The 20,913-nt window shown below is 39.0% G+C and overlaps 1 protein-coding gene across 1 annotated transcript; it reads right to left on the bottom strand.

Moving 5' to 3' along the window:
• Positions 1-5,154: 5,154 nt before the first annotated feature.
• rnd3a (Rho family GTPase 3a) lies at positions 5,155-16,473 on the bottom strand. The gene is made up of 5 exons (XM_067398564.1): positions 16,198-16,473; positions 15,949-16,036; positions 9,874-9,983; positions 8,347-8,481; positions 5,155-8,012 (listed from the first exon to the last, which is right to left on the bottom strand). Exons 1-5 carry the CDS (start codon positions 16,345-16,347, stop codon positions 7,764-7,766), a joined length of 732 nt encoding a protein of 243 aa, XP_067254665.1. The 5' UTR covers positions 16,348-16,473; the 3' UTR covers positions 5,155-7,763.
• Positions 16,474-20,913: the final 4,440 nt, after the last annotated feature.

Below are 20,913 nucleotides of genomic sequence, written 5' to 3'. Positions count from 1 at the left end.
ATTTTCACAGATTCTTCAAGTGGTTTACATCTTGCCACTGTATATATAGAAAATGCATTTCAATTTAAACTATAGGATATAAAAAAAATTTTTTTTCTTTAATCCTTTAAATAATTCATCTAATTTAAAGTCGCCTTTGAAAGTCTTTGTGAGCATTTAATTGTACAGGTAGCTGTTGTAGATCGTTTTGCATTGTGTTCAGAGGTTTTGATCACACAAATCTACACACACACACACACTGTGGCTATTGTCTGTTTCCCCTCTGTCTGTATTCTGCAGCTGTGCATGACTGATTCTCTCAGCCTCAGGATTTACAGAACAAAGCTTTGCAGACAGCACCTATTGATCTTGCGTCGTGTGTGTGTGTGTGTGTGTGTGTGTGTGTGTGCTGGGTTACAGGGACACGGAATGGGAAGTGACATTTCTAACACTTGAGAGACTCCTTCTTTGGGAAGTGTTTCAAAACCCAGTGAGCTTCCTTGCTGTCTTTTCCCTACATAAGCAGACTGATAAATAACCTCATAATTGTTTTGTCTACATATAGATGTCATAAAAATAGCGTGTGAATCATCATCTCTTACCTGATTTCAATCAATTTTGAAAGCGATGCTGTCATAGAATGTGATAAAAATCCATTTGGCTTTCAGTTCGGGATGTATTTATGATCTCTTAATTAGTGGTGTTTTGTTTGTGTACAAATCTTTTGAGTGAACGAATCATACATTGATTGACTATGAAGTGTTTGACTGCACAACCAATAGCATTGAGCATGGGCTGTGAAGAAACATTTCCATTGGTTGGATCTACTGAACAGCCATGTATTCGTCATGTTGTCATTGTCATGTGACCTTCGATACCAGTGTTACGTCACTTCAGTGCCATTCATAAGGGCTGTGTCCCAATTCAGAGACTACATCCTTCAAAGGATGCAGACTTCAAAGGACACGAAACGAGCATTGTTGAATGGAATGGTCTAGCCGGAGGATTGTTCTTGTCACTTAGCAACTGTGACAGCTGCCGTTGATGAGTAGCAGTAATGTTTGGATTGGACTAGACTAGAAGTTATATTAAAGGGGACCTATAATGCCCCTTTTACAAGATGTAATATAAGTCTGGTGTCCCCAGAATGTGTCTATGAAGTTTCAGCTCAAAATACCCCACAGATCATTTATTATAGCTTGTCAAATTTGCTCCTATTTGGGTGTGAGCAAAAACACACCATTTTTGTGTCTGTCCCTTTAAATGCAAATGAGCTGCCTAGTCTGATGATTCGGCTGTGCACAGATCCAGATGTTACTAGCTGCCCTTGTCTAATGCCTTTCATAATGCTGTGAACATGGGCTGGCATATGCAAATATTGGGGGTGTACACCCCGACTGTTACATAGACATATTTGGAGGACGCATTTGAAGAAGCCTTTGAATTAAAACAGCCTTCATCGTGCCACTTAATCAGCCTTCGAATGCGGCGTACAAAGGATGCAGCCTTTGAATTGGGACACAGCTAAGGTGTGCTCAGACCGACCGGTGTATAAAGTACCTGGAGAGCGTTAGAGAGCAGACGGTTCTGTAGCCTATGCTTTTGACTCGCTCTCGTGGTACTTTGATGTCATACACCGATCAGTTTGCTCAGCACTGCTTCAAGTCGAACACAACTAGAATTTCTCTCCCGTGGTCTCATGGGATAGTAAAGTGTCCACTTGATACGCACTTAAGAAGCAGCAAGTCATCCGGGTACTTTTCACATAATGTTTTATGAAAACTATGAATTCAGCAACGCGATCACATGAGAATACGTATCAATAGTACGAGTTTGTAATCTCGTAGAATATATACAACAAAATTAGTTTTGGCGTGCTTATGGTACGTGGATTTTTCGCGTGCATATGATACGCACTTTATGGCGTGTGTATGATACGCTCTTTGGTAGAACGGTGGGGTTTGTACGTATAATACGCCATAAAGTGCGTATCATATGTATGCGAAAAAACTGTACCATAAGCACGCCAAAACTCATTTTGGCGTATATTCTACAAGATTACAATCTCGTACTATTGATACGCATTACTTTTCACACACTGTTTTTTTGGCTACTGTATATAAGGGAAGTATGCATACTTATGCAGCCTCTGTCTTTTTGAACAAATCGATTCAGTGACTCATTTATAACGCACAAAACACAAATGAATTTGGATTTGCATACTAACATAATTCTCAGTGTTTTAAAAACACAGAGTAGTATTTTAGTAAGCTCACGTGTCACTCCCTGTTTGTGTAATGATGTATGCTGAATTCAGAACCGCATACTAGTATACTACTCTTGCCACTTTTACCATATCTTTCTATGACAGAAATAGTAGGAGTAATTATGTTCCAAATTCACTAGTAGCCTCCAGAAATGGCTACTGAATCCGAATCAGTGAACAGATCTTTTTAGTGAACAGTTTCAAAAGATTTACATCACTGGGATGTATAAAATGCATCAGTTCTAGAGTTCAGTTGTTATTGCAGGGTTTTTTGTTAACAATAAATTAATGGTGTAAATAAAATTGTCAATATACATGTTCTAATAAACTATTTTGCCCCAAACTAAACGAATCCACAACAAAACATGATCTAAATGTCTAAACAAAACATCTTGCATTGTAACTCATCACAGCAGCTTCTTAAAGCTTCTTTCCCCAAAGAGATCATGGTTAGGCGGGTCAAGACAGACACCAAAAGCACAATAAAAGTCAATCACCCGTGCGGCCCATTGCTGATCTGCTCTTAGAGGCCATTAAGAATGGAATTTCAATTAGTGCCTGTCTTATCAGTGCTGTATGTGCGTTTGGGTGTTTGTGTTTCCAGGACATGATTTAATTTCCTCCCTGTCTGACAGGTGTTAAAGCGATGCGTGTGAATGCACACAGTCATCTCTATATAAGTTACCACATATGTGCCTCAAAATAGCCGTATGAACAATATGACACTGTACCCTGTCTGACACACACACACACACACATGCACATATATGACCTTTAACCCCTGTTCATCTCACAAAAGCAATAAAACACGTACAGAGAGTTTTGAGTCTGAACATATTGATTTTTTTGCTGGAATCCCAAAGTGCTAAATGGTTTTGAGTTTCCTGATTCACTCAAGAGTAAAATGCAGGAGATGTTTTGAGCGTTACATATTGCTTGACATTTCATTTGTCACGTACAGTAACCTTGGTCGATTAATACAAAATGTGAGAACAACGACGGTGACATTCACGGGTATCTGAGCACACAAGGTATTAAAACCCGGCAGGCTTTTATTTCAGTATGTCGTCAAATATTCTGAGGTGTTAGAAAACAAAAACCCAGACCAGACACAACACATCAATGGTTCTTGTTATCAGATCTCTCTTGTTCTCCGTCTCTGACATTTCTCCTGACTGCAGCCGTGTTTTCACACATTCAAGCATCCGTTCAACCATAAAACATCCAGCAGAGATGCACACTTTCACTAAAAAACTACATCAGATATGATTGTTGCTTGTCTAGCTTATTTGGGCCAGTGGCTAAAGCTACAACTCTAAAATTTGAGTAACAGATGCATAACAACGTTTTGATGTTAAAAGGGTTTGAAGATACACTGTATCTAGAACTAGATTGGATTTTCTGAAGAAATATGATGCATGCAAAGTTGTCCTTGGAGATGTGGTTACTAAAGTGTTGTGTTTGCAAACACTACTAAAAAGATTTTGGTGATGTTGTGTTTTTTTAGTAGTTTCATAGTTATTTGGACATGTATTATGGAAATACCATGATTTTTGGACTTGTAGCTTGGTAATATCGTAGTGCTCCTTGAAGTACATTGGAATACTACAGTATATTAATACCACATGAATATGGTAATCATCCAATTGCTTACAAAAAAGTTCCACAGTATTATCATGTAATGTGGTATATTTGAAAGTACCAAAGTATTGCCATCCTATGTCATCACTATACCATAATACTGCCACTACTTGCAAGGAATTTTCACACAACTGCTTTTGCTTTTGTTTATATGCACAAAAGCACTTAAACACCCATCTGACAGGCCTGTGTTATCATTCATCATGTTTTGTATGAATATATTCCATGTTTCTGCTTGTGATATATGAGCTATCATGCGTAAAGGAAACACTATTAATGTGTGTTCCAGTCAGATGCTGCTGCAATGAATCACTTTCACTCTGCGTTGTTTCAACGTAACAACAAAGCATTTTCACAACTCACACAATTAATCAGAGCCACAGTGTGCGTTTGTAATGGTCTGGATTCATCTCTGCCATAGCTGTCTGTCAGAAAGGAAAATATCGACTGATGCACTTGACAGTAAAAAAGTGTGTTTAGTCTGCATTCACACAAAGACAGCGAGGATAAAAGAACGAATATTCCAGCCTTGACTGAAGCTTGTCGATGTGGCATCTCTATACCTGAATGACAGCTTTCATATTCAGAGTTTATGATGAATAGTGTTCATCCGAACCACATGAAGAATATTTGATGCAATATATGAGGAAAATCACATTCAATGTTTTGAAATGAATTGTATAAATGCATATAGAATCAGTTAAAGAGGTTTGGTCAACTCCTTATTGCATCGTTGTGACTTCATCTACAGAATCCAAAAAGGAATGGAGGGAAATTATGCCCATATTTTCAGTTCTAAATGCATAAAATCAAGCTAGAATGCTCTGAATTACAGCCCTGTAGGGTTTGTGAATGGAGACTCCGGAAAGGGCTGGGTGAAGGTCATCTGAAGGTCATTTCCTTCCGCAGGGGGAAGTGACCCAAGACCGCTTGAATGAATTTAAGGAACGCACAGGAAGAGATCCATTGCCCAGGGCAAAGTCACACTTACTCGGAATGTAATAAGGAATGAGACGATGAATTTCAACTGCGTGCAAAAAGACTGTCAGCTTTTATATATACACACACACACATATATATATATATTTGATATATACACAGTGTTGGGGCATTACAAGTAACTTGAGTTACGTAATCAGATTACTTTTTTCAAGTAACTAGTAAAGTAAAGCATTACTTTTTCAATTTACAACAAAATATCTAAGTTACTTTTTCAAATAAGTAATGCAAGTTACTTTTTCCCATTTATTGACTGACAGCTCTCCTGTCCCCATGTTGAGAGAATTAAAGTGCGTTGTGTGCGAGGCCGTGTAAACATGATGGCTATTGTAGTTCTAGACTAAATGTGGACATGCATTTACTCATCTCACTTGCATGAAAACATTCAGTATTCCTCAAAATGAATAAAAACTGAAATGCAAACTCAAAATTTCCATAAGTCTGAAGCTTATTCATTTCACTTTTGGTGTGAAAGGGCCTTAATATTTGCCAAATATATTACTTTTTTTGTTGTTAAAAACAAAGAAGCCCAGCCCAGGTAACTAAGTAATGTAATTAGTTACTTTTTTAGGGAGTAACAATATTGTATTACTTTTAAAAGTAACTTTCCCCAACAATGTATATACACACACTCACACACAAAAGGAAAATATTTCATATAAAAAAAAAAAAAACCTTTTTCATTTTATTTTTGGATTTATTTCTAAGGGAAAAAATATATAATTCAATAAATATTATGGCAACATCAACAAAACAGACATACATGGACCTCAACACACAGAAGGCATTAAAAAAAAAATATTACAGACATCCTACATTAGGAAACATTTTGTTGTTGTTTTTATAAGCACCTACACATGTACACACACCAACATTTGTAATACTGCCTATGTGAAACAAATTTGTGACACGGTTGAGAAATTTCTCTCTGACCAATTAAAAACGAATGTAAAAAAATTTGTTTCGCGCAAGTTTAAACAAAAAGTGCAACTACAAACATGCAGCAAATGAGATTTTGCAGCTAGCTTCAAACTTCTGAAGATTTTCTTTTGAGAAACTGTAAGCACTACAATAGTGGAACGCATATCCTCCCATGGCTCTGCAAGGCAATATACTGAGTCGCAACAAATTTTTGTTTTGAAAGAGAAAGAATGTCCATTAATCATTTTCCTCAATCCTCTCACGTGTGTTCAGAAACAGACTGCATAGTTTAGTAGAGAGAGGAGAGAAATTTTTTCTTAACGTCCTTCAAAATCCATTAGTTCCTTTCTTGGACTGGGCGGATAGAAGCGCAGGTTTAATATGACCTTGAATTTCATGTTTGATTGTTTACTTATCATTTCAACATTTGTGCTTAAAAGAATTTCAAAGATGTCACAAAAGGCACAAATGTTCACTTAACATTTTACAGATAACAATTTAGTTCTGTGCTTGTTCAACAATCATTTGTTACTGCAATAGTGTTATCGTTATGCAACGTTCACACTGACAGAGATTAAATCATTGGATTTGGCCTACTATTGGTTTTTAGTACGCATTTCTAAACAATGATCAATTATTTGTCCAAAAACTGACTGGTTGTTTAGCGAGATTGTCTAGTTTAGCAAGATTTTGTCTTAAATATGTTTTAAAAACATTTTTTAGCCTTATATTTGACATTTTCACCAGAAATTAACATGCTAACAGCATTTTGCACTGTTTTTTTATGCGTCCCGACATTAGTTGTGTTCCAGATTTGCATGAAGTTGAACTTTAAACTGCATTGCATTGTAAACGGTCTCTGTTGCTCATGTGGCCTCAAATCACCAACTCTCATTGCAAATTAATGACTTCCAGATGCTTTGTCGCTGCAAATCTCTGTCAATGTGAATGCCCCTTCAGGGATAAACCGAATGCGAATGACTACTATATACTACTGCGCTTCCATATAACCGGTCTATAAAGACAAGCGGAACCATGTTCTTACAGAACCGTGAAAGATCATTGATCCACTAAAAGCCCTCAAATATACATCCATCATGCACTCCATAACATCAAACATTGAGTCATCCGACTTGAAAACCTTCCAGTTCTTTGGTTTTTCTTTTTCTGAATCCTAATGAACCGTAATGTGATTATGAGGAGTTATACAGAACAGTGCGAGTTCAAATATACCAGCGGCGTATCCATGGTGACAGTTTTAGCTGAGCTTAGCATAAGAAAACGAAAACCACGCACACACACAAACTCGTGCTCTTGGTCTACAGAAGAAACAAAACAGACCGAGAAGGATCGAAGGAGGAAGTGATCCGTAACCACAGTGATACACTCTCGTTTCATATCCTCATTTAGCTGTACAGACTCAAAAAGAAAGAAGCGAGAGTTGTCCTTGTCCAAATTTCGCCATTATGGAAGTCATCTTCCCCTTCGCTGTTTCATTGTGCAACCATTAATACCAACTGAAACGACGTGCATCTTTTAAAAATAGCTGTGTACCAAAGCTCAGCGGAACTCTGGACTCAATGGTTATGTGATTCTACTTCCTCCTTCCTTTCCTGCAGCAGAAGCTTCCAGAAGGAACCCTCCAGAGAGGAAGCAGTTTCACATCCAGGAGCAGGAAGGAAGGCCTCCCATCGGCCGAGAGGGTGGTGACATCCTCCTGCTGAGAGGATAAGTTTAGGAGAGGTGGTTTGGGCCGTACTATGGGTTTACGCCCTCAAGCTTGTCGAGTTCTGGCAACAAGTGGATCCCTCAAACCGGAGAGACCTTCAGGGACTTCAGTAAACACTCCTGCTCTCCACTTTTGCTTTGTCTTTGGAGGCAATTCCAGACCTTTCTTGCTTCCACAGTCCACCCTCACCGTTTCCCAGAATGAATCTTTCCCCCCGAACACCTTGCATTACATGACCGTGCAACTCTTTGCTTTGTCTTTGCGTAGGTCTGTGGACACGGCAGCAAGATCTGGTCGACTAGGCATATGTGATATGCGTTTGGTTGAGCGTGCCGATTTGTTGCGCTTGATGTTTTTGTTGTTCTTATTTACACAAGCCAGCGTTGCGACGTGGAAAATGTCCCGCACACTGTTCTCCGACTGCACTGCGGAGCATTCGATATAAGGTGCGGATATCTGCTTAGCCATAGCTGAACCCTAAAAGAGAAAGAGGACATAATGAGCTTGGATGAGAACCGAAATCAGCAATTAACAGTTAAACTGCGATTCGCAGTCTAAAGTGCTACGATTACTGCTTGCAATTTCATCAAAATTAAGTTTAGCTTTGTGCACAGGAAGATTTAGCTCTTTATCACGGATTAGATTAGTAACCTAAACCATTGCAATGTTGCTGAACTGCCTTTGCAGATAAACGTAATTACTGGTAAAGTAATAAGATAGGCATTAGATGAGGCAAATTAAAGCCCTGAAGTTGGGTGTCTCAATGCCATCCATCCAAATTGCAAATGCAGTTTATATGAGAGCCACCCACCTGATCGTAGGACACCGGCGTCTGTCTGTGATTGGACAGCTCCACTAAAGTCGTGAGGTCCGTCCTAAGGTCTGACTTGCATCCGACGAGGAGCATCTTTGTGTTGGGACAGAATTCCTGGATCTCTCCTTTCCACTGTGAGAGAAAGACACAAAACCAACACGGAAAGATGAAACCAACTGGCCTTGATCCATCCCTGTCTGAGAGAGGACAAAAGACAAGAACAAGTGTTTCCTGTTCCCATTCTCTTAGCATATCACGTTCCATCCCATCCCTTTTTTCACAAGAGTATTAATCTTCCTTGATAGAGGTGAGGCACATGCTTCCTGCGGGGATAAGCTTGCACTGTAATGGCTGCTTTTCAGGGTGTGTATCTGTGTGTGTGCGCGTCTTCCCAACAATGCTACAGGTGATCTGCATTCCTGTCTTTCCCAAACAAAGCATTTATTTGTGTTGGCGTGGCATTAAATCACCGGATTTAATCTGGCAGGAGACAGGCGGGTACAACACAGCCATACGATTGTTCACACAGGAACACCGACACCCTACATTCTCTCGTTCCCATGATCCTTTTGTGCTCACCTCTGGCTCCCAGAGGCCTCAAAGTCCAGGGAGACAGCACTAGCTTATTTCAAGCAGGGACCCACGTGTAGCCTGATCGTATTTCCGATTCTGTGACCCACATTTCAACCGTTTTAAGTCAAACTATCAGGCTGAACTTCCACTCACATGGTCTAGTTAATGCCTGCACAATACTTTGAAGGGAGGCCTAACAAAGTGAAAAAGTGCCACAGGCTATTTCAGACACCTGACCCCAGACCGAGAGTCTACGAGAAGACATCCAACCCTACCAAACAAAGGATGACTTTATTGGGATGCAACAAAGAATGGGCAGATCACAAAGGACTTTTAGAAGAATTTCTCTGAATCACAGTCAAGGCATTTAAAAGCCAATTAGTCTGTTGGGAACCTGTAAGGTCAAGCCTACAGTTCGATATCCAAGAAACTAAAATTCAGTGCACCACACCCATATTTTGCACCAAGATGTCAACTACTTAGACGATAATTTTTTTTTCCAGCATGTCTTCAAATCAAGAACCTCAGGTGGTCATTTTGGAGCCCTAAAATCCAATTGGTTGATAGCCTGAAACCTAGCTCTAATCCTAAATTCTGATGAGTTGATGGGAATGTTCTTCAACCCCAGTTCTAAAATCTGATTGTTGATAGCAATGTCGTTCAATCCCTGAAACCCAGCTCTAATCCTAAATTCTGATGAGTTGATGGGAATGTTCTTCAACCCCAGTTCTAAAATCTGATTGTTGATAGCAATGTCGTTCAATCCCTGAAACCCAGCTCTAATCCTAAATTCTGATGAGTTGATGGGAATATTCTTCAAGACCCCAACCCCAGTCCTAAAATATGACTGGTTGATAGCAACAACAAAGGATGTTAATAAAGGAATATCCTTCTTGTTTAGCTCACATTAAGTGTGTCAGCTCAGTTACTGCATGATGTAAAAATGTTCACCTTCTTTAGGACACTGTCCAGGGTCTCTGGTCGGCTGATGTCAAAACATATGATGACAGCATCCGAATCTGGATACGAGAGTGGTCTGACGTTATCATAATATGGAGAGCCTGTAACACAAAAAGGTGGATTTGTCAGAAAGTTCATTTGAACATACGCATGCACTAAGAACTAGACAAGGATAGTGGTTCTGTCTGGAGGGCTGTCAATATATTACTTAACCTCATTTAACTTTCACTCAGCGACGCAGTACAGACAGTAATTTGGAAACATTCATGAATTTTTAAACCACTGAAGCCCCTTTTCAGACATACTAAACATGAAACTTTTACACATAAAAGCACACTTTTGCTTTCTAGAAGGAATGAAATAGCCTTTAAAAAGGTTTTTATTCCTAAAAAAAAAAAAATAATCAGTACACAGAACACTTCCAGTTCTTTGTCACTGGTGCAATGTGGATTTAGTTTAGCTAGTGCTAAATTATGATTCATAATGATATACACAATCACAAGATAATTCTTCAAATCCATTACTCAAAGTATGAGCAATAAAAATACGGATGCTTGCCTTAACTAACAGAGCTAATAACTAGACCCTTGCCAGATGTAGCATTTCCCTCCTGGCTAAAACCGGAGATGTTTTTCTTTGTGAGGACAGTACAATCCAGGATTTACTCTGACAGAACGAAGCATTCCCGCCCACTGCTAACTCTGCCAGACACGGTATGTAAAATCCACATAGGACAAACACATTTATAAAGTGCCAGATTCCAGGACAGAAGTGGTGTTTACGAGAGAGAGCGAGAGAGAAGTGAGGGCTGTTTAGTTTGACAGAAAGATAATTCACAGTGCCAGAAGTTAAGTAGAAAAATGTGAAGTTGAAAACACAAGCAGCCACAGGACTTTACAGCTCATATTCCAGCCACAGCTACAGGCCAAAAAACAAGAAAACAACTCGGACAACATTTCACTGTTTCACATGAGACATTTGCTTTTTATTATGGTTAATCATTTTAACACTAATTTGTAATGTCAAGTAGTAACTGCATCTGTATCTAGATCTAAATATTAAAGTTGTTTTGAAAGAAAAAAAAAAAAAAATTTTTTGTTTGTGTGGCCTTCTGCCTTTTCTGTGAGACACAATAGATGCCCACACACATGCATACATGAATATATACACTCTCTACTACTATCCCCCAACACACACACAGTTCTCTCTCTAAACAGCTCACTAAACATTATTTTATTTCTCTGTCCAGTGCACACAAATCAAAACCCTGCTGAGTGTGTGTCTGTTTTGTGTAAGTAATAGCTAACTGCAGTGAAACACACTTGTAGGAAACCATCACAACACACACTAGATTCCTTAATACACACGTATCTCTCTTTCCCGCTCTGTGTGTGTGTGTGAGGGATACTGACAGCTGATGGATTCCCCTGAGTGTTCAAATGCTTCTCTAAACATGTGGTGACCACGTAAACACACACACACACACAGTAAAGAATTCTTGGCCACTGGCCTTTTTTTTTTGGCTTAGATCCCTCACTGTCTTCTTGATCTACATCATAAAGCAATAAACACACAATTCTCCAACTCTGCAAAGTAAATATAACCCATAAACTACGCTATAGAAAATCCCTGATGTTCTGATAAATTGCTAAACTACTATAACAAACTTTTACAAAAAGGTCTTTTTGAACTCCACATCAGTCCACAAGTTCCTCCTGAATTTCATTTCCTCTTTGACTAACAAGGTAAGAATAATTTCAGAGAACATAACGGTTCACATGGTGCTTTTTTTCCCCTGACGGCCTACCACACAATAGCTGCTTTGTGGAGAAAGAGAGCAAACCTTTCCTTACAGGAATGTGAGGCATGCGGGCCCAAATCGCCGAGGTTAGAAATATGATCCAACTGAAAGCTTTGACCAGCTTTGAGGAGTGGGTCTGAGAGAGCCTGTCCCAGCAGGAGCCCATTCAAATGATCCCGGGAACGTTTTGTTTTCGGGGGTTAGTTGATAATGAGGTCTTCCCTTGCTGATAATAGTCAAGGGTTGGATTAAGGAGGTTAGATAACAACATTTTAGGTCAAGACTTTGAAAAAAAATGCAATAGCTGAATGATTAAGAATGATCAAGATTAAGAAGCCATTAGAAAACACTTCATTTATAATTTAACCTCTCTAAATCTACAAATTCCAAAAGCAACCCTCAAATGCTTAAGATTTCTCTTTAGTTCGACTCTAAAGACTGAAATTGACCATTTACCTTCTTAATAAATGTCCCTGGCATGGTTTCTATAGAACTGCTAAGTGGTTGCTAGGGTGTTCTGGGTAGTTGCTAGGTGGTATCTTATTGGCCAAAGCCCCCCACCCTAAACCTCTAGGATATTCTACTAGTAGTGATTCTTAACCATAAATGGCCACTTAAATTTGCCCAATTAATAGCCTATTTCAGTGTACTATTACAGTTTTAATAATAGTTAAATTGTTTAAATTTGTTAGTCTTTAGGCTCTGTGCTAGATTTTTTGTAAAGGAATATTTACATTTTTGTAAAGGAATATCTATTCCAGCTTTCAGCCCACATCCTCAGCCATCTGATCAAGGAGTCTGATAAAATATTTCAGCTGCAAACAAGTGACATCTCACAAGGTCACCCAGTCAAACTTGCCAATTCAAAGACACCATCCAATCATCATGACCGCGTATATGTCACCGGCCCTAGGGGAGCAAAGAGATAGGACGCTTGAGGAACAATGGACTGAATTTGGCGCTATAGTTATCCAAAACAATATGCTTATTGTAAAACGTACAACTCACAAAGGAACAAAACGATCCCAGAGCAGTGTGCGTGTATATTGATTGATCATGGTCTGACTGGTGGATAAGGAACCTTTGAGACAGGCATGTCAAGATCCTAACTTCATATCTGCAGGGGGTTTCTGGTCAATAAGTGTCTGGAAGAGACAAGATGGGGGAAGGGGGTCCGATTCCACAGAGGATCGGCTATTAGGGGATATACACACTCATGCTCATGGCCATCGAGAAGATCAGAGAGCATGTGGTCCCTCGTCTCTGGTAGTGTTATCCTGACACTTGGCTTCTTGTGTGTCATATAACACACAATACATGCACATACACAGTTGGGTTTCAGATTTAGAAGGACTTCCTAAGCCCAGAATCGATATACACAAGAAGCCCCTAATGAAACATTCATGCAGTGGACTGGCAACGGCACTTTGACATTGAAATAATGACCAAAGATTGCCCGGATTTTCATTGCGGTGAACAGGAATCATTTTAACAAACACAACAATGGGCGACAGTCCTAAAAAAGATGTTCCCCAAGAGTTGAGTTCAATCAAAACTAAAACAAACAAAAAGAAACAAGATTGCATTCCCCTCTTTTGTACTCGACACAAAAACTCTTGGTTGTACTTTTTCCGAAGCTAACTGTTTGAATTCGGAGTGGTACGCATGTTTTCTACTGTATCAATGGGTTCCATGGTGGATCAGTGACGGATATTGCCAGCTGAATGGTGAATGGGGTCGTGACTCAACAGCTGATTGGTGGACAATGACAGGAGCAGCCAGCCTCTTGGTTGACGGGGGTGGCAGCTGTTGGAAACAAAGCAACAAAAAGAAGAGATGCCAAGAAACTATCCATTGGGGCAATTCAAGGAGCAACCCCTGAATTCATCGACTGTTCAGAAACACTCAAAGGAAATAAATGTAAGATTATTTGAGGGCAAAAGAAAAAAAAAACACAAGGTTTCCTAGTCCACATGTCTCTTTCTCTCATTATCTGGAATGTGCTCAGGTGTGTTTGGAACTTGTTAAATCCTGGACTTAGGCTTTTGAGAGAAAAGACCGCACACACACACACTGGGGAGACCTTGGAGCCTGGCTCTGACACAATAACTTACACAGTAATGAACAGCAGACTGGAAGCCCACAGCCTGACACAAGCAACTAACTACATATCCAAACGTCAGTACCAGACGGGCGGTCCTGCCCGCAGACGCCCACCGCAGACATCTGTCAGCCGAACACTTTCCTGTACCTACCTACATCACAAACCAAACTGAACCACCATGCATTAAAATTATCATCAGATATAGCTCTAGTTTGAGCTTTAAAATGGTTCTAGATTGAGAAAATGATTTCGGATTTAAGCATTAACTTCAAAATTTAGGCAAGTACTTCCAATTTAGGACAGACTCTGATTCAGGAAATTGATCCAGATTGAGCGCATGAGTCCAATTGTTGGAATCTGCTCTCAAGATTATACACATTCCTCTAGTTTTAGGGAATAGCTCAAAATGTAACATTTAGATTTATAATCTAGATTCACATTTAGCATGATTCAATGCTGCAAATTTGGTTTTAGGTTAGTTCTGTTCTCTAGATCTAGGACTGATTCTACTATGTGATCAATAAGCATGAATGTCCTTTTCGGCCAAGACTGGTTTGGTGCTGGTCTAGCTAATGAACCAGCATTGTCATCAAGTTTTGCTGGTTAAGATAGATAAGAAGACTCTAGCATGCCAGCATTCAAAGCACAACATAAGCTTTATAGCCTTTCAGCAGGTCAAATTAGCACATGGTTCTTGATTTAGGAAATTACTCAAGACTGGCACATAGTTTTGGATGCAAGAAATTGATTCAGATTGTGAATATAACTCTGAATTTTGAAAATTACTATTTGCATATAGTTAAAAAGACCCTCCTGAAAAGACCAGCTTTGCTGATTTGATATTGGTCTTCCTGGCCAGGCTGCAAAACCCAGCTGGTAAGGTTGATCAAACAGCATATCCTTCCTGGTTTACCTAGTGAAGAAGCTTGGTGGCTTAACATATACATGGTGGAGGAAATATTTAGCACACAACTGTACATTTCAGACCACACACAGCAACAAACAAGTTAAAGCCCCAGGTTCAGGTCTGAATGCAGTTTACCCCATATCATAGCTAAGCTCCAAAGAGGCCACCATCTAAAGCAGTCTGTCTGGCTGGATGCTTTACAGGGCCTGTGATTACCTCCAGACAGCAGGTCTGATCTCTCCTGCGTGATCTGGGCACAAGCTCTGGAAACGTACCAATACCCTACATTCAGTGAGTCAAGACCCTACTCTAATTTGCCTGTGTAGTCACGGCTATTTGGTTTTGTTAAATGTGTGAATTGCAGCACGACCCCAGCTGTGGCAACAGTTTAGGCTTCATTCACAGCAACATTCCCCGTGATGTTATCCTAACATTCCTTAAAAGTGAGGTGTCCGTGGATCATATTCCACAGATGGGTGGAGTGTGTGAGAGTGTATAAGCAGGGTGTGTGTGCGTGTGTGTGTGTGTGATTAAATGCTTGGCAGGCTGTCGTACTGACTCAACAACCAAGAATCGCTCAACCGCTCAGAAAAGGAAAGAAAAGCTATTAAACAAACCCAGATTTTCCTCCAGGCGTAAACGTAAGCTCTAACAATCACGTCATTGCACTGCACAACACACTGATGCATCAAAATGATCAAATGTTCACTGGCTTTATTAAGAAACACAACAAGTTTGAACATGTCTTGAACCAACGTCTCATAAATTAACTAAATTGACATAAAATACACCAAATTAGGAACTTCTGAAGGTAATGCATAGGTCAAACTCCGAGTTTTTAATTGTAACAAGACCTGCATTTACTGACTTAATTGTATCTTAACAGCCACAATGTTCACAACATTATGGCATTATGTAGTGCATGTAGTACATTTACTCTACATATCAATTAAATCATTCATATACATAATTAGGGGTGTCTTCGATGCCGAGTCCGCAAATTATTGTTTTATTATCTTAAACACATTTTTATTATTATATATTAACTTATACAAATCCAACCAACACTAAAGAAGCTAAAGTTCAGCATTAATGCATGAATATGGTAATATTTGCATATTATCCCACCCTGGTTCTCTATTCACCAAAGGGTCCTGAAAAGGGTTGAAGACCCCTGTACTACTGCATATATTTAGTGTATACACAATATATGGTACAGATGCATACAGGACAAAAACATTATTTGAGACTCACCTGAGGTGTCCCACAGGCTGAGCTCTATTCTCTGCTTGTCAATCTCAAAACTTGCTGTGTAATTCTCAAACACAGTGGGCACGTAATTCTAGGATAAAGAAATATGAAAGAAAATTGCATATGTGATCAAACATGTTTATTTTAAGAGATTAAAATGTAGATAGGCTCTATAAATTAAAACACATATTAAAATCTAATGCATAAATCGAAAGACTCAGTTGCGCGCCCACTGGATTTTACGCATCTCACCTCTGGGAAACAGTCCTTAGCAAAAACGTGGAGCAGAGCGGTTTTCCCACACTGACTGTCCCCCACGACCACGATCTTACATTTGAGGCTCTGACTCGGATCCATTCCGGACTGAAGGGACAGTTTCTGTATAGATCTTCTCTCCTTCATTGATTGTCTTTACGCGCAAGTCCGCGGAGGAGCACAACGTAAAGCTTTCTATAGTCACTCTGAGAAACGTGCGGATTCCCTCTGTCCGTATCCTGATCTCTCTCTCTCTCTCCCTCTCCTGCAGGGATATTCATCAACTGCTTGAATTACACTTTTTGGGTATGTGCTGTGTTTTATATGCGCCCGGTAAACCAATGGCTGTCCTTGAAGACATCCTGAGATCCTCCCCTTTCCTTCAGCAGGGAGAGGGAAAGAGCGCACCCTACAGACCTTAATAAATATGACTTTGCTTTTTACTCTATGACAAGAAGGTGGGATGGTGCATCTTTCTCCAATGACAAAAATGCTTGTTTTTTTTAACAATAGTTTATGATTTCAAGAATCTCGTCTTGAATATATCCATATATTTTGCCCTTGAATCTACATAACAATTCCATCATTATCAAACAGAGATGTTTTATTTTATATATAAATGCCAGTTTGGGGCAAATACAGTAGCCACATTTTTAATGCTGTAATAAACTATAATAATGCCAAAACAACATATGACATATGCCATTTTTGCTGTTTTATGTGCTGACTCATCTTTATTCCTGTTTATTTAAAATATAAACATACACTGAGACATACTGTATGTGTAAAGTAGAGTAAAATGTGTTAAAATTTAGCACGGTTGACCCTATTATACATAAATAATAGATGCTATAATACCTTCAGGTAGACATGGAGCCAGAGTATATTTATCAGCTACACATTCATTCCATCAGCAAGTCATTGAGGCTTACATGCTGTGAATGTGTCTGACTGATTAGTTGACAGTATATTGTCCAGAATTTCTGTGGTTTGACAAATTAATTTTTGCTGTACATTCTCTCTCAATAAAATAATTATAAAAATTATCTTTCAAATGTTTTAGATGTAGTATTGCATGCCATCTACTGAGTTGATTTCATTTAAACAGGAGAAATGTGAAGTAATCAAAAAATCATGAATATAAATTTGATCATAGGAGCAGGTGTATGTTTAAATGAGACAAACACACACAATAAACTGATCTAATAATCATATCATGTTGGCTGTAGAGCAGTTGCCCAGGTGTGGAGGCACTGGAGCAGAAACAGCCCTTCTGGAAGACATGGAGCCAGCATATTTATCTGCTACATATTACATCAGCAAGTCATTGGCTCTTATAGTAGATGCTGTGAATATGTCTGACTGAGAGAGAAAGTGAAAATAGGTGTGTGTGAGAGAGAGAGATTACTAACAGACAAAAGTACCAAAAAGTACTGCGTGCTACCATGCTTGTTTGGACATGCACCATGGTAATACAGTCAGACATACCATTTTTGTAGACAATCAGATACATACTGCGGATAGATAATAGAAAGAGAGGCAGATAGACAGATACTGACAGACAGACAGACAGACAAAGAGAAACAGACAGACTGACATATAGATAGATAGATAGATAGATAGATAGATAGATAGATAGATAGATAGATAGATAGATAGATAGACACAAAGGATAGACAGACAGACAGATAGATAGACAGATAGATAGATAGATAGACAAAATGACAGACAGATAGATAGATAGACAGACAGACAGATAAAGATAGATAGATAGATAGATAGACAGACAGAAGGACAGACAGACAGATAGATAGATAGACAGACAGACATATAGATAAATAGATAGACAGAAGGACAGACAGACAGACAGACAGATAGACAAATAGATAGCTAGATAGATAGATAGATAGATAGATAGATAGATAGATAGATAGATAGATAGATAGAAGGACAGACAGACAGACAGACAGACAGACAGACACAGACAGACAGACAGACAGACAGACAGACACAGACAGACAGACAGACAGACAGACAGACAGACAGACAGACAGACAGACAGATAAAGATAGATAGATAGATAGATAGATAGATAGATAGAAGGACAGACAGACAGACAGACAGACAGACACAGACAGACAGACAGACAGACAGACACAGACAGACAGACAGACAGACAGACAGACAGATAAAGATAGATAGATAGATAGATAGATAGATAGATAGATAGAAGGACAGACAGACAGACAGACACAGACAGACAGACAGACAGACAGACAGATAGACAAATATAGATAGATAGATAGATAGATAGATAGATAGATAGATAGACAGACAGAAGGACAGACAGAAGGACATATAGATAGATAGACAGAAGGACAGACGGACAGACAGACAGACAGACAGACAGACAGACAGACAGACAGACAGATAGACAAAGATAGATAGATAGATAGATAGATAGATAGATAGATAGATAGATAGATAGATAGATAGATAGATAGACAGACAGAAGGACAGATAGATAGATAGACAGAAGGACAGACGGACAGACAGATAGATAGACAGACAGACAGACAGACAGACAGACAGACAGACAGACAGACAGACAGACAGACAGACAGACAGACAGACAGACAGACAGACAGACAGACAGACAGATAGATAGATAGATAGATAGATAGATAGATAGATAGATAGATAGATAGATAGATAGATAGACAGAAGGACAGATAGATAGATAGATAGATAGATAGACAGACAGACAGACAGACAGATAGATAGATAGATAGATAGATAGATAGATAGATAGATAGATAGATAGATAGATAGATAGATAGATAGATAGATAGATAGAAAGATAGATTTTATATTGTCTTCAGTTTATAGATATCATTTATTCTCTGTGCAGATATACAGCCAATATATAACAGGCTTACAATCAGCTCTGTGAATCTGCTCACCCACAACCCCACACAAACCCCTGAGGCCGTCAGAGAGATGATGACTGTAGCTGCTGTGTGTGTGTCTGTGTGTGTGTGTGTTGAGGGAAGGTCATTGTATTTTGACACACATTCCTTCAAGTTTGTTCTGTGAAATGAGAGCAAATATTGATCCAATCTACAGCTAATAATTTGAAATCTACCTTGCCCCTGTAACCAACAGCATGAAAACCCTCGTCTGTAGCAGCCGTCACACAGATGTATCAACGTCGCTCTGTGAGGTGAAGCGGAGCAGTCTGACCTGTCTCTGCACATTCCAGCAAAAAGATCATTATATGTGTCAGCAATGACACCAATTATATTGTGATTTTGAGAGTCTAATGAAACAACCTACGCACTTGGTAATGTCATGCTCTTCCTGCAGGTCAAAGGTTAAACTCTGAGAGCACTGATATAAACCCGTTTAGCAATCCAAGCTGAAACACATAAAACAATGTACATTTTCACACAGAGTATTCAAATTATAACAATTAGCACAATTATAAGTAGCCTAATGCTAAACAACTTGGTAGACATCTTTATCAAGCTAATCCATTTGCTATCAAATTAATATTTGTATTTGTATCAAATAAGGTTAGGAAGGTCAAGATTTTTGTGTATTTTAATATTTTTTCAGTGTACTGAAAAGTTTTAACTCTTTCCTGAAGTAAATGTTAGCAATGCTAACCCATGCAAAACTTACACCACTATGCTAACGTATTCTAGGGTGTTGCTATGTGAGTGCTAAGGTGTTCTGGGTTGTTGTCAGGACATTCTGTGTATTTATAGGTGGTTGTTTACTAGCCAAACTCAGAAGAGATCGCTAACGATAACTATTAGCAATAGCAATAGTGAAGCTAGCCTTTACACACAAGAAGTGATTTGACTGAGTATCTGTCCAATTTAAACACCTTTTTGTTGGTTTTATCACAGTAAGCGACTTAACAAACCTCATACTGTTATTTGTTTGTTTATACGGCATGTTCATTGACTCGTGTTTAGTGATAATGGCTGATTGTCACGGTCATTCTGCGACGCGGAGTGACAGTAAAATGGCCCTTTTCTTCTTAAATTGCTTTCTGCTTCACAGATCTTTCTGTCAATAGTCATTCAGACAGACACGCTGACATTTTCCTCCGACTAACACTGCTCAAATCCTGCTCGCTTTAAACTGAAGATTCATTTTCCTCAAGTGGAGGTGACTGTGAGAGAGAGTGCAAATAAGATCAGGGACTGAGGCACATTGAAGGGAGAATTTCAAACATACATCAGTGAGCAACAAGTTAATACAGTCAAAAGGAGAGTGAAAGAAAGAACTGCGGGAAAGATGTTGCCATTTGACATTTCCCCCGAGCAAGACCCTTTCAAGACCCTTTTCACACACACACACACACACACTTGCTGGGGCCGGTCAACTTTAAAAAGTATCGGCTTGCACTGAGAATGGGAAACAGATCTTATATATCACTTCAGAGGTTTGTCAGTGGGTCATCGTCCAGTCTTAAATGCACGGAATTAGTAGTGAAACATGAGATCAAATCTGACACCATTTACTTTCTACACAAGTATATAACAGTAGCACATCCTATTTAATTTTGCACCGAATTTTACCTCATAAAATGTCACATTACGTAATTTATTTGTTCCAAATAGAAGTTAATGCTGTTCTGCTTCATGTTGTCGAGACAATTTTTTGTTGAGAAAAATTTCAACAACCATACATTCTACTCAC

Source organism: Chanodichthys erythropterus, chromosome 10 (assembly GCF_024489055.1).
Source record: "Chanodichthys erythropterus isolate Z2021 chromosome 10, ASM2448905v1, whole genome shotgun sequence".
In the NCBI taxonomy this organism is placed as follows: Eukaryota; Metazoa; Chordata; class Actinopteri; order Cypriniformes; family Xenocyprididae; genus Chanodichthys; species Chanodichthys erythropterus.
Note: the sequence above shows the minus strand (reverse complement) of the source record. Positions and strands in the feature narration are given on the sequence as shown.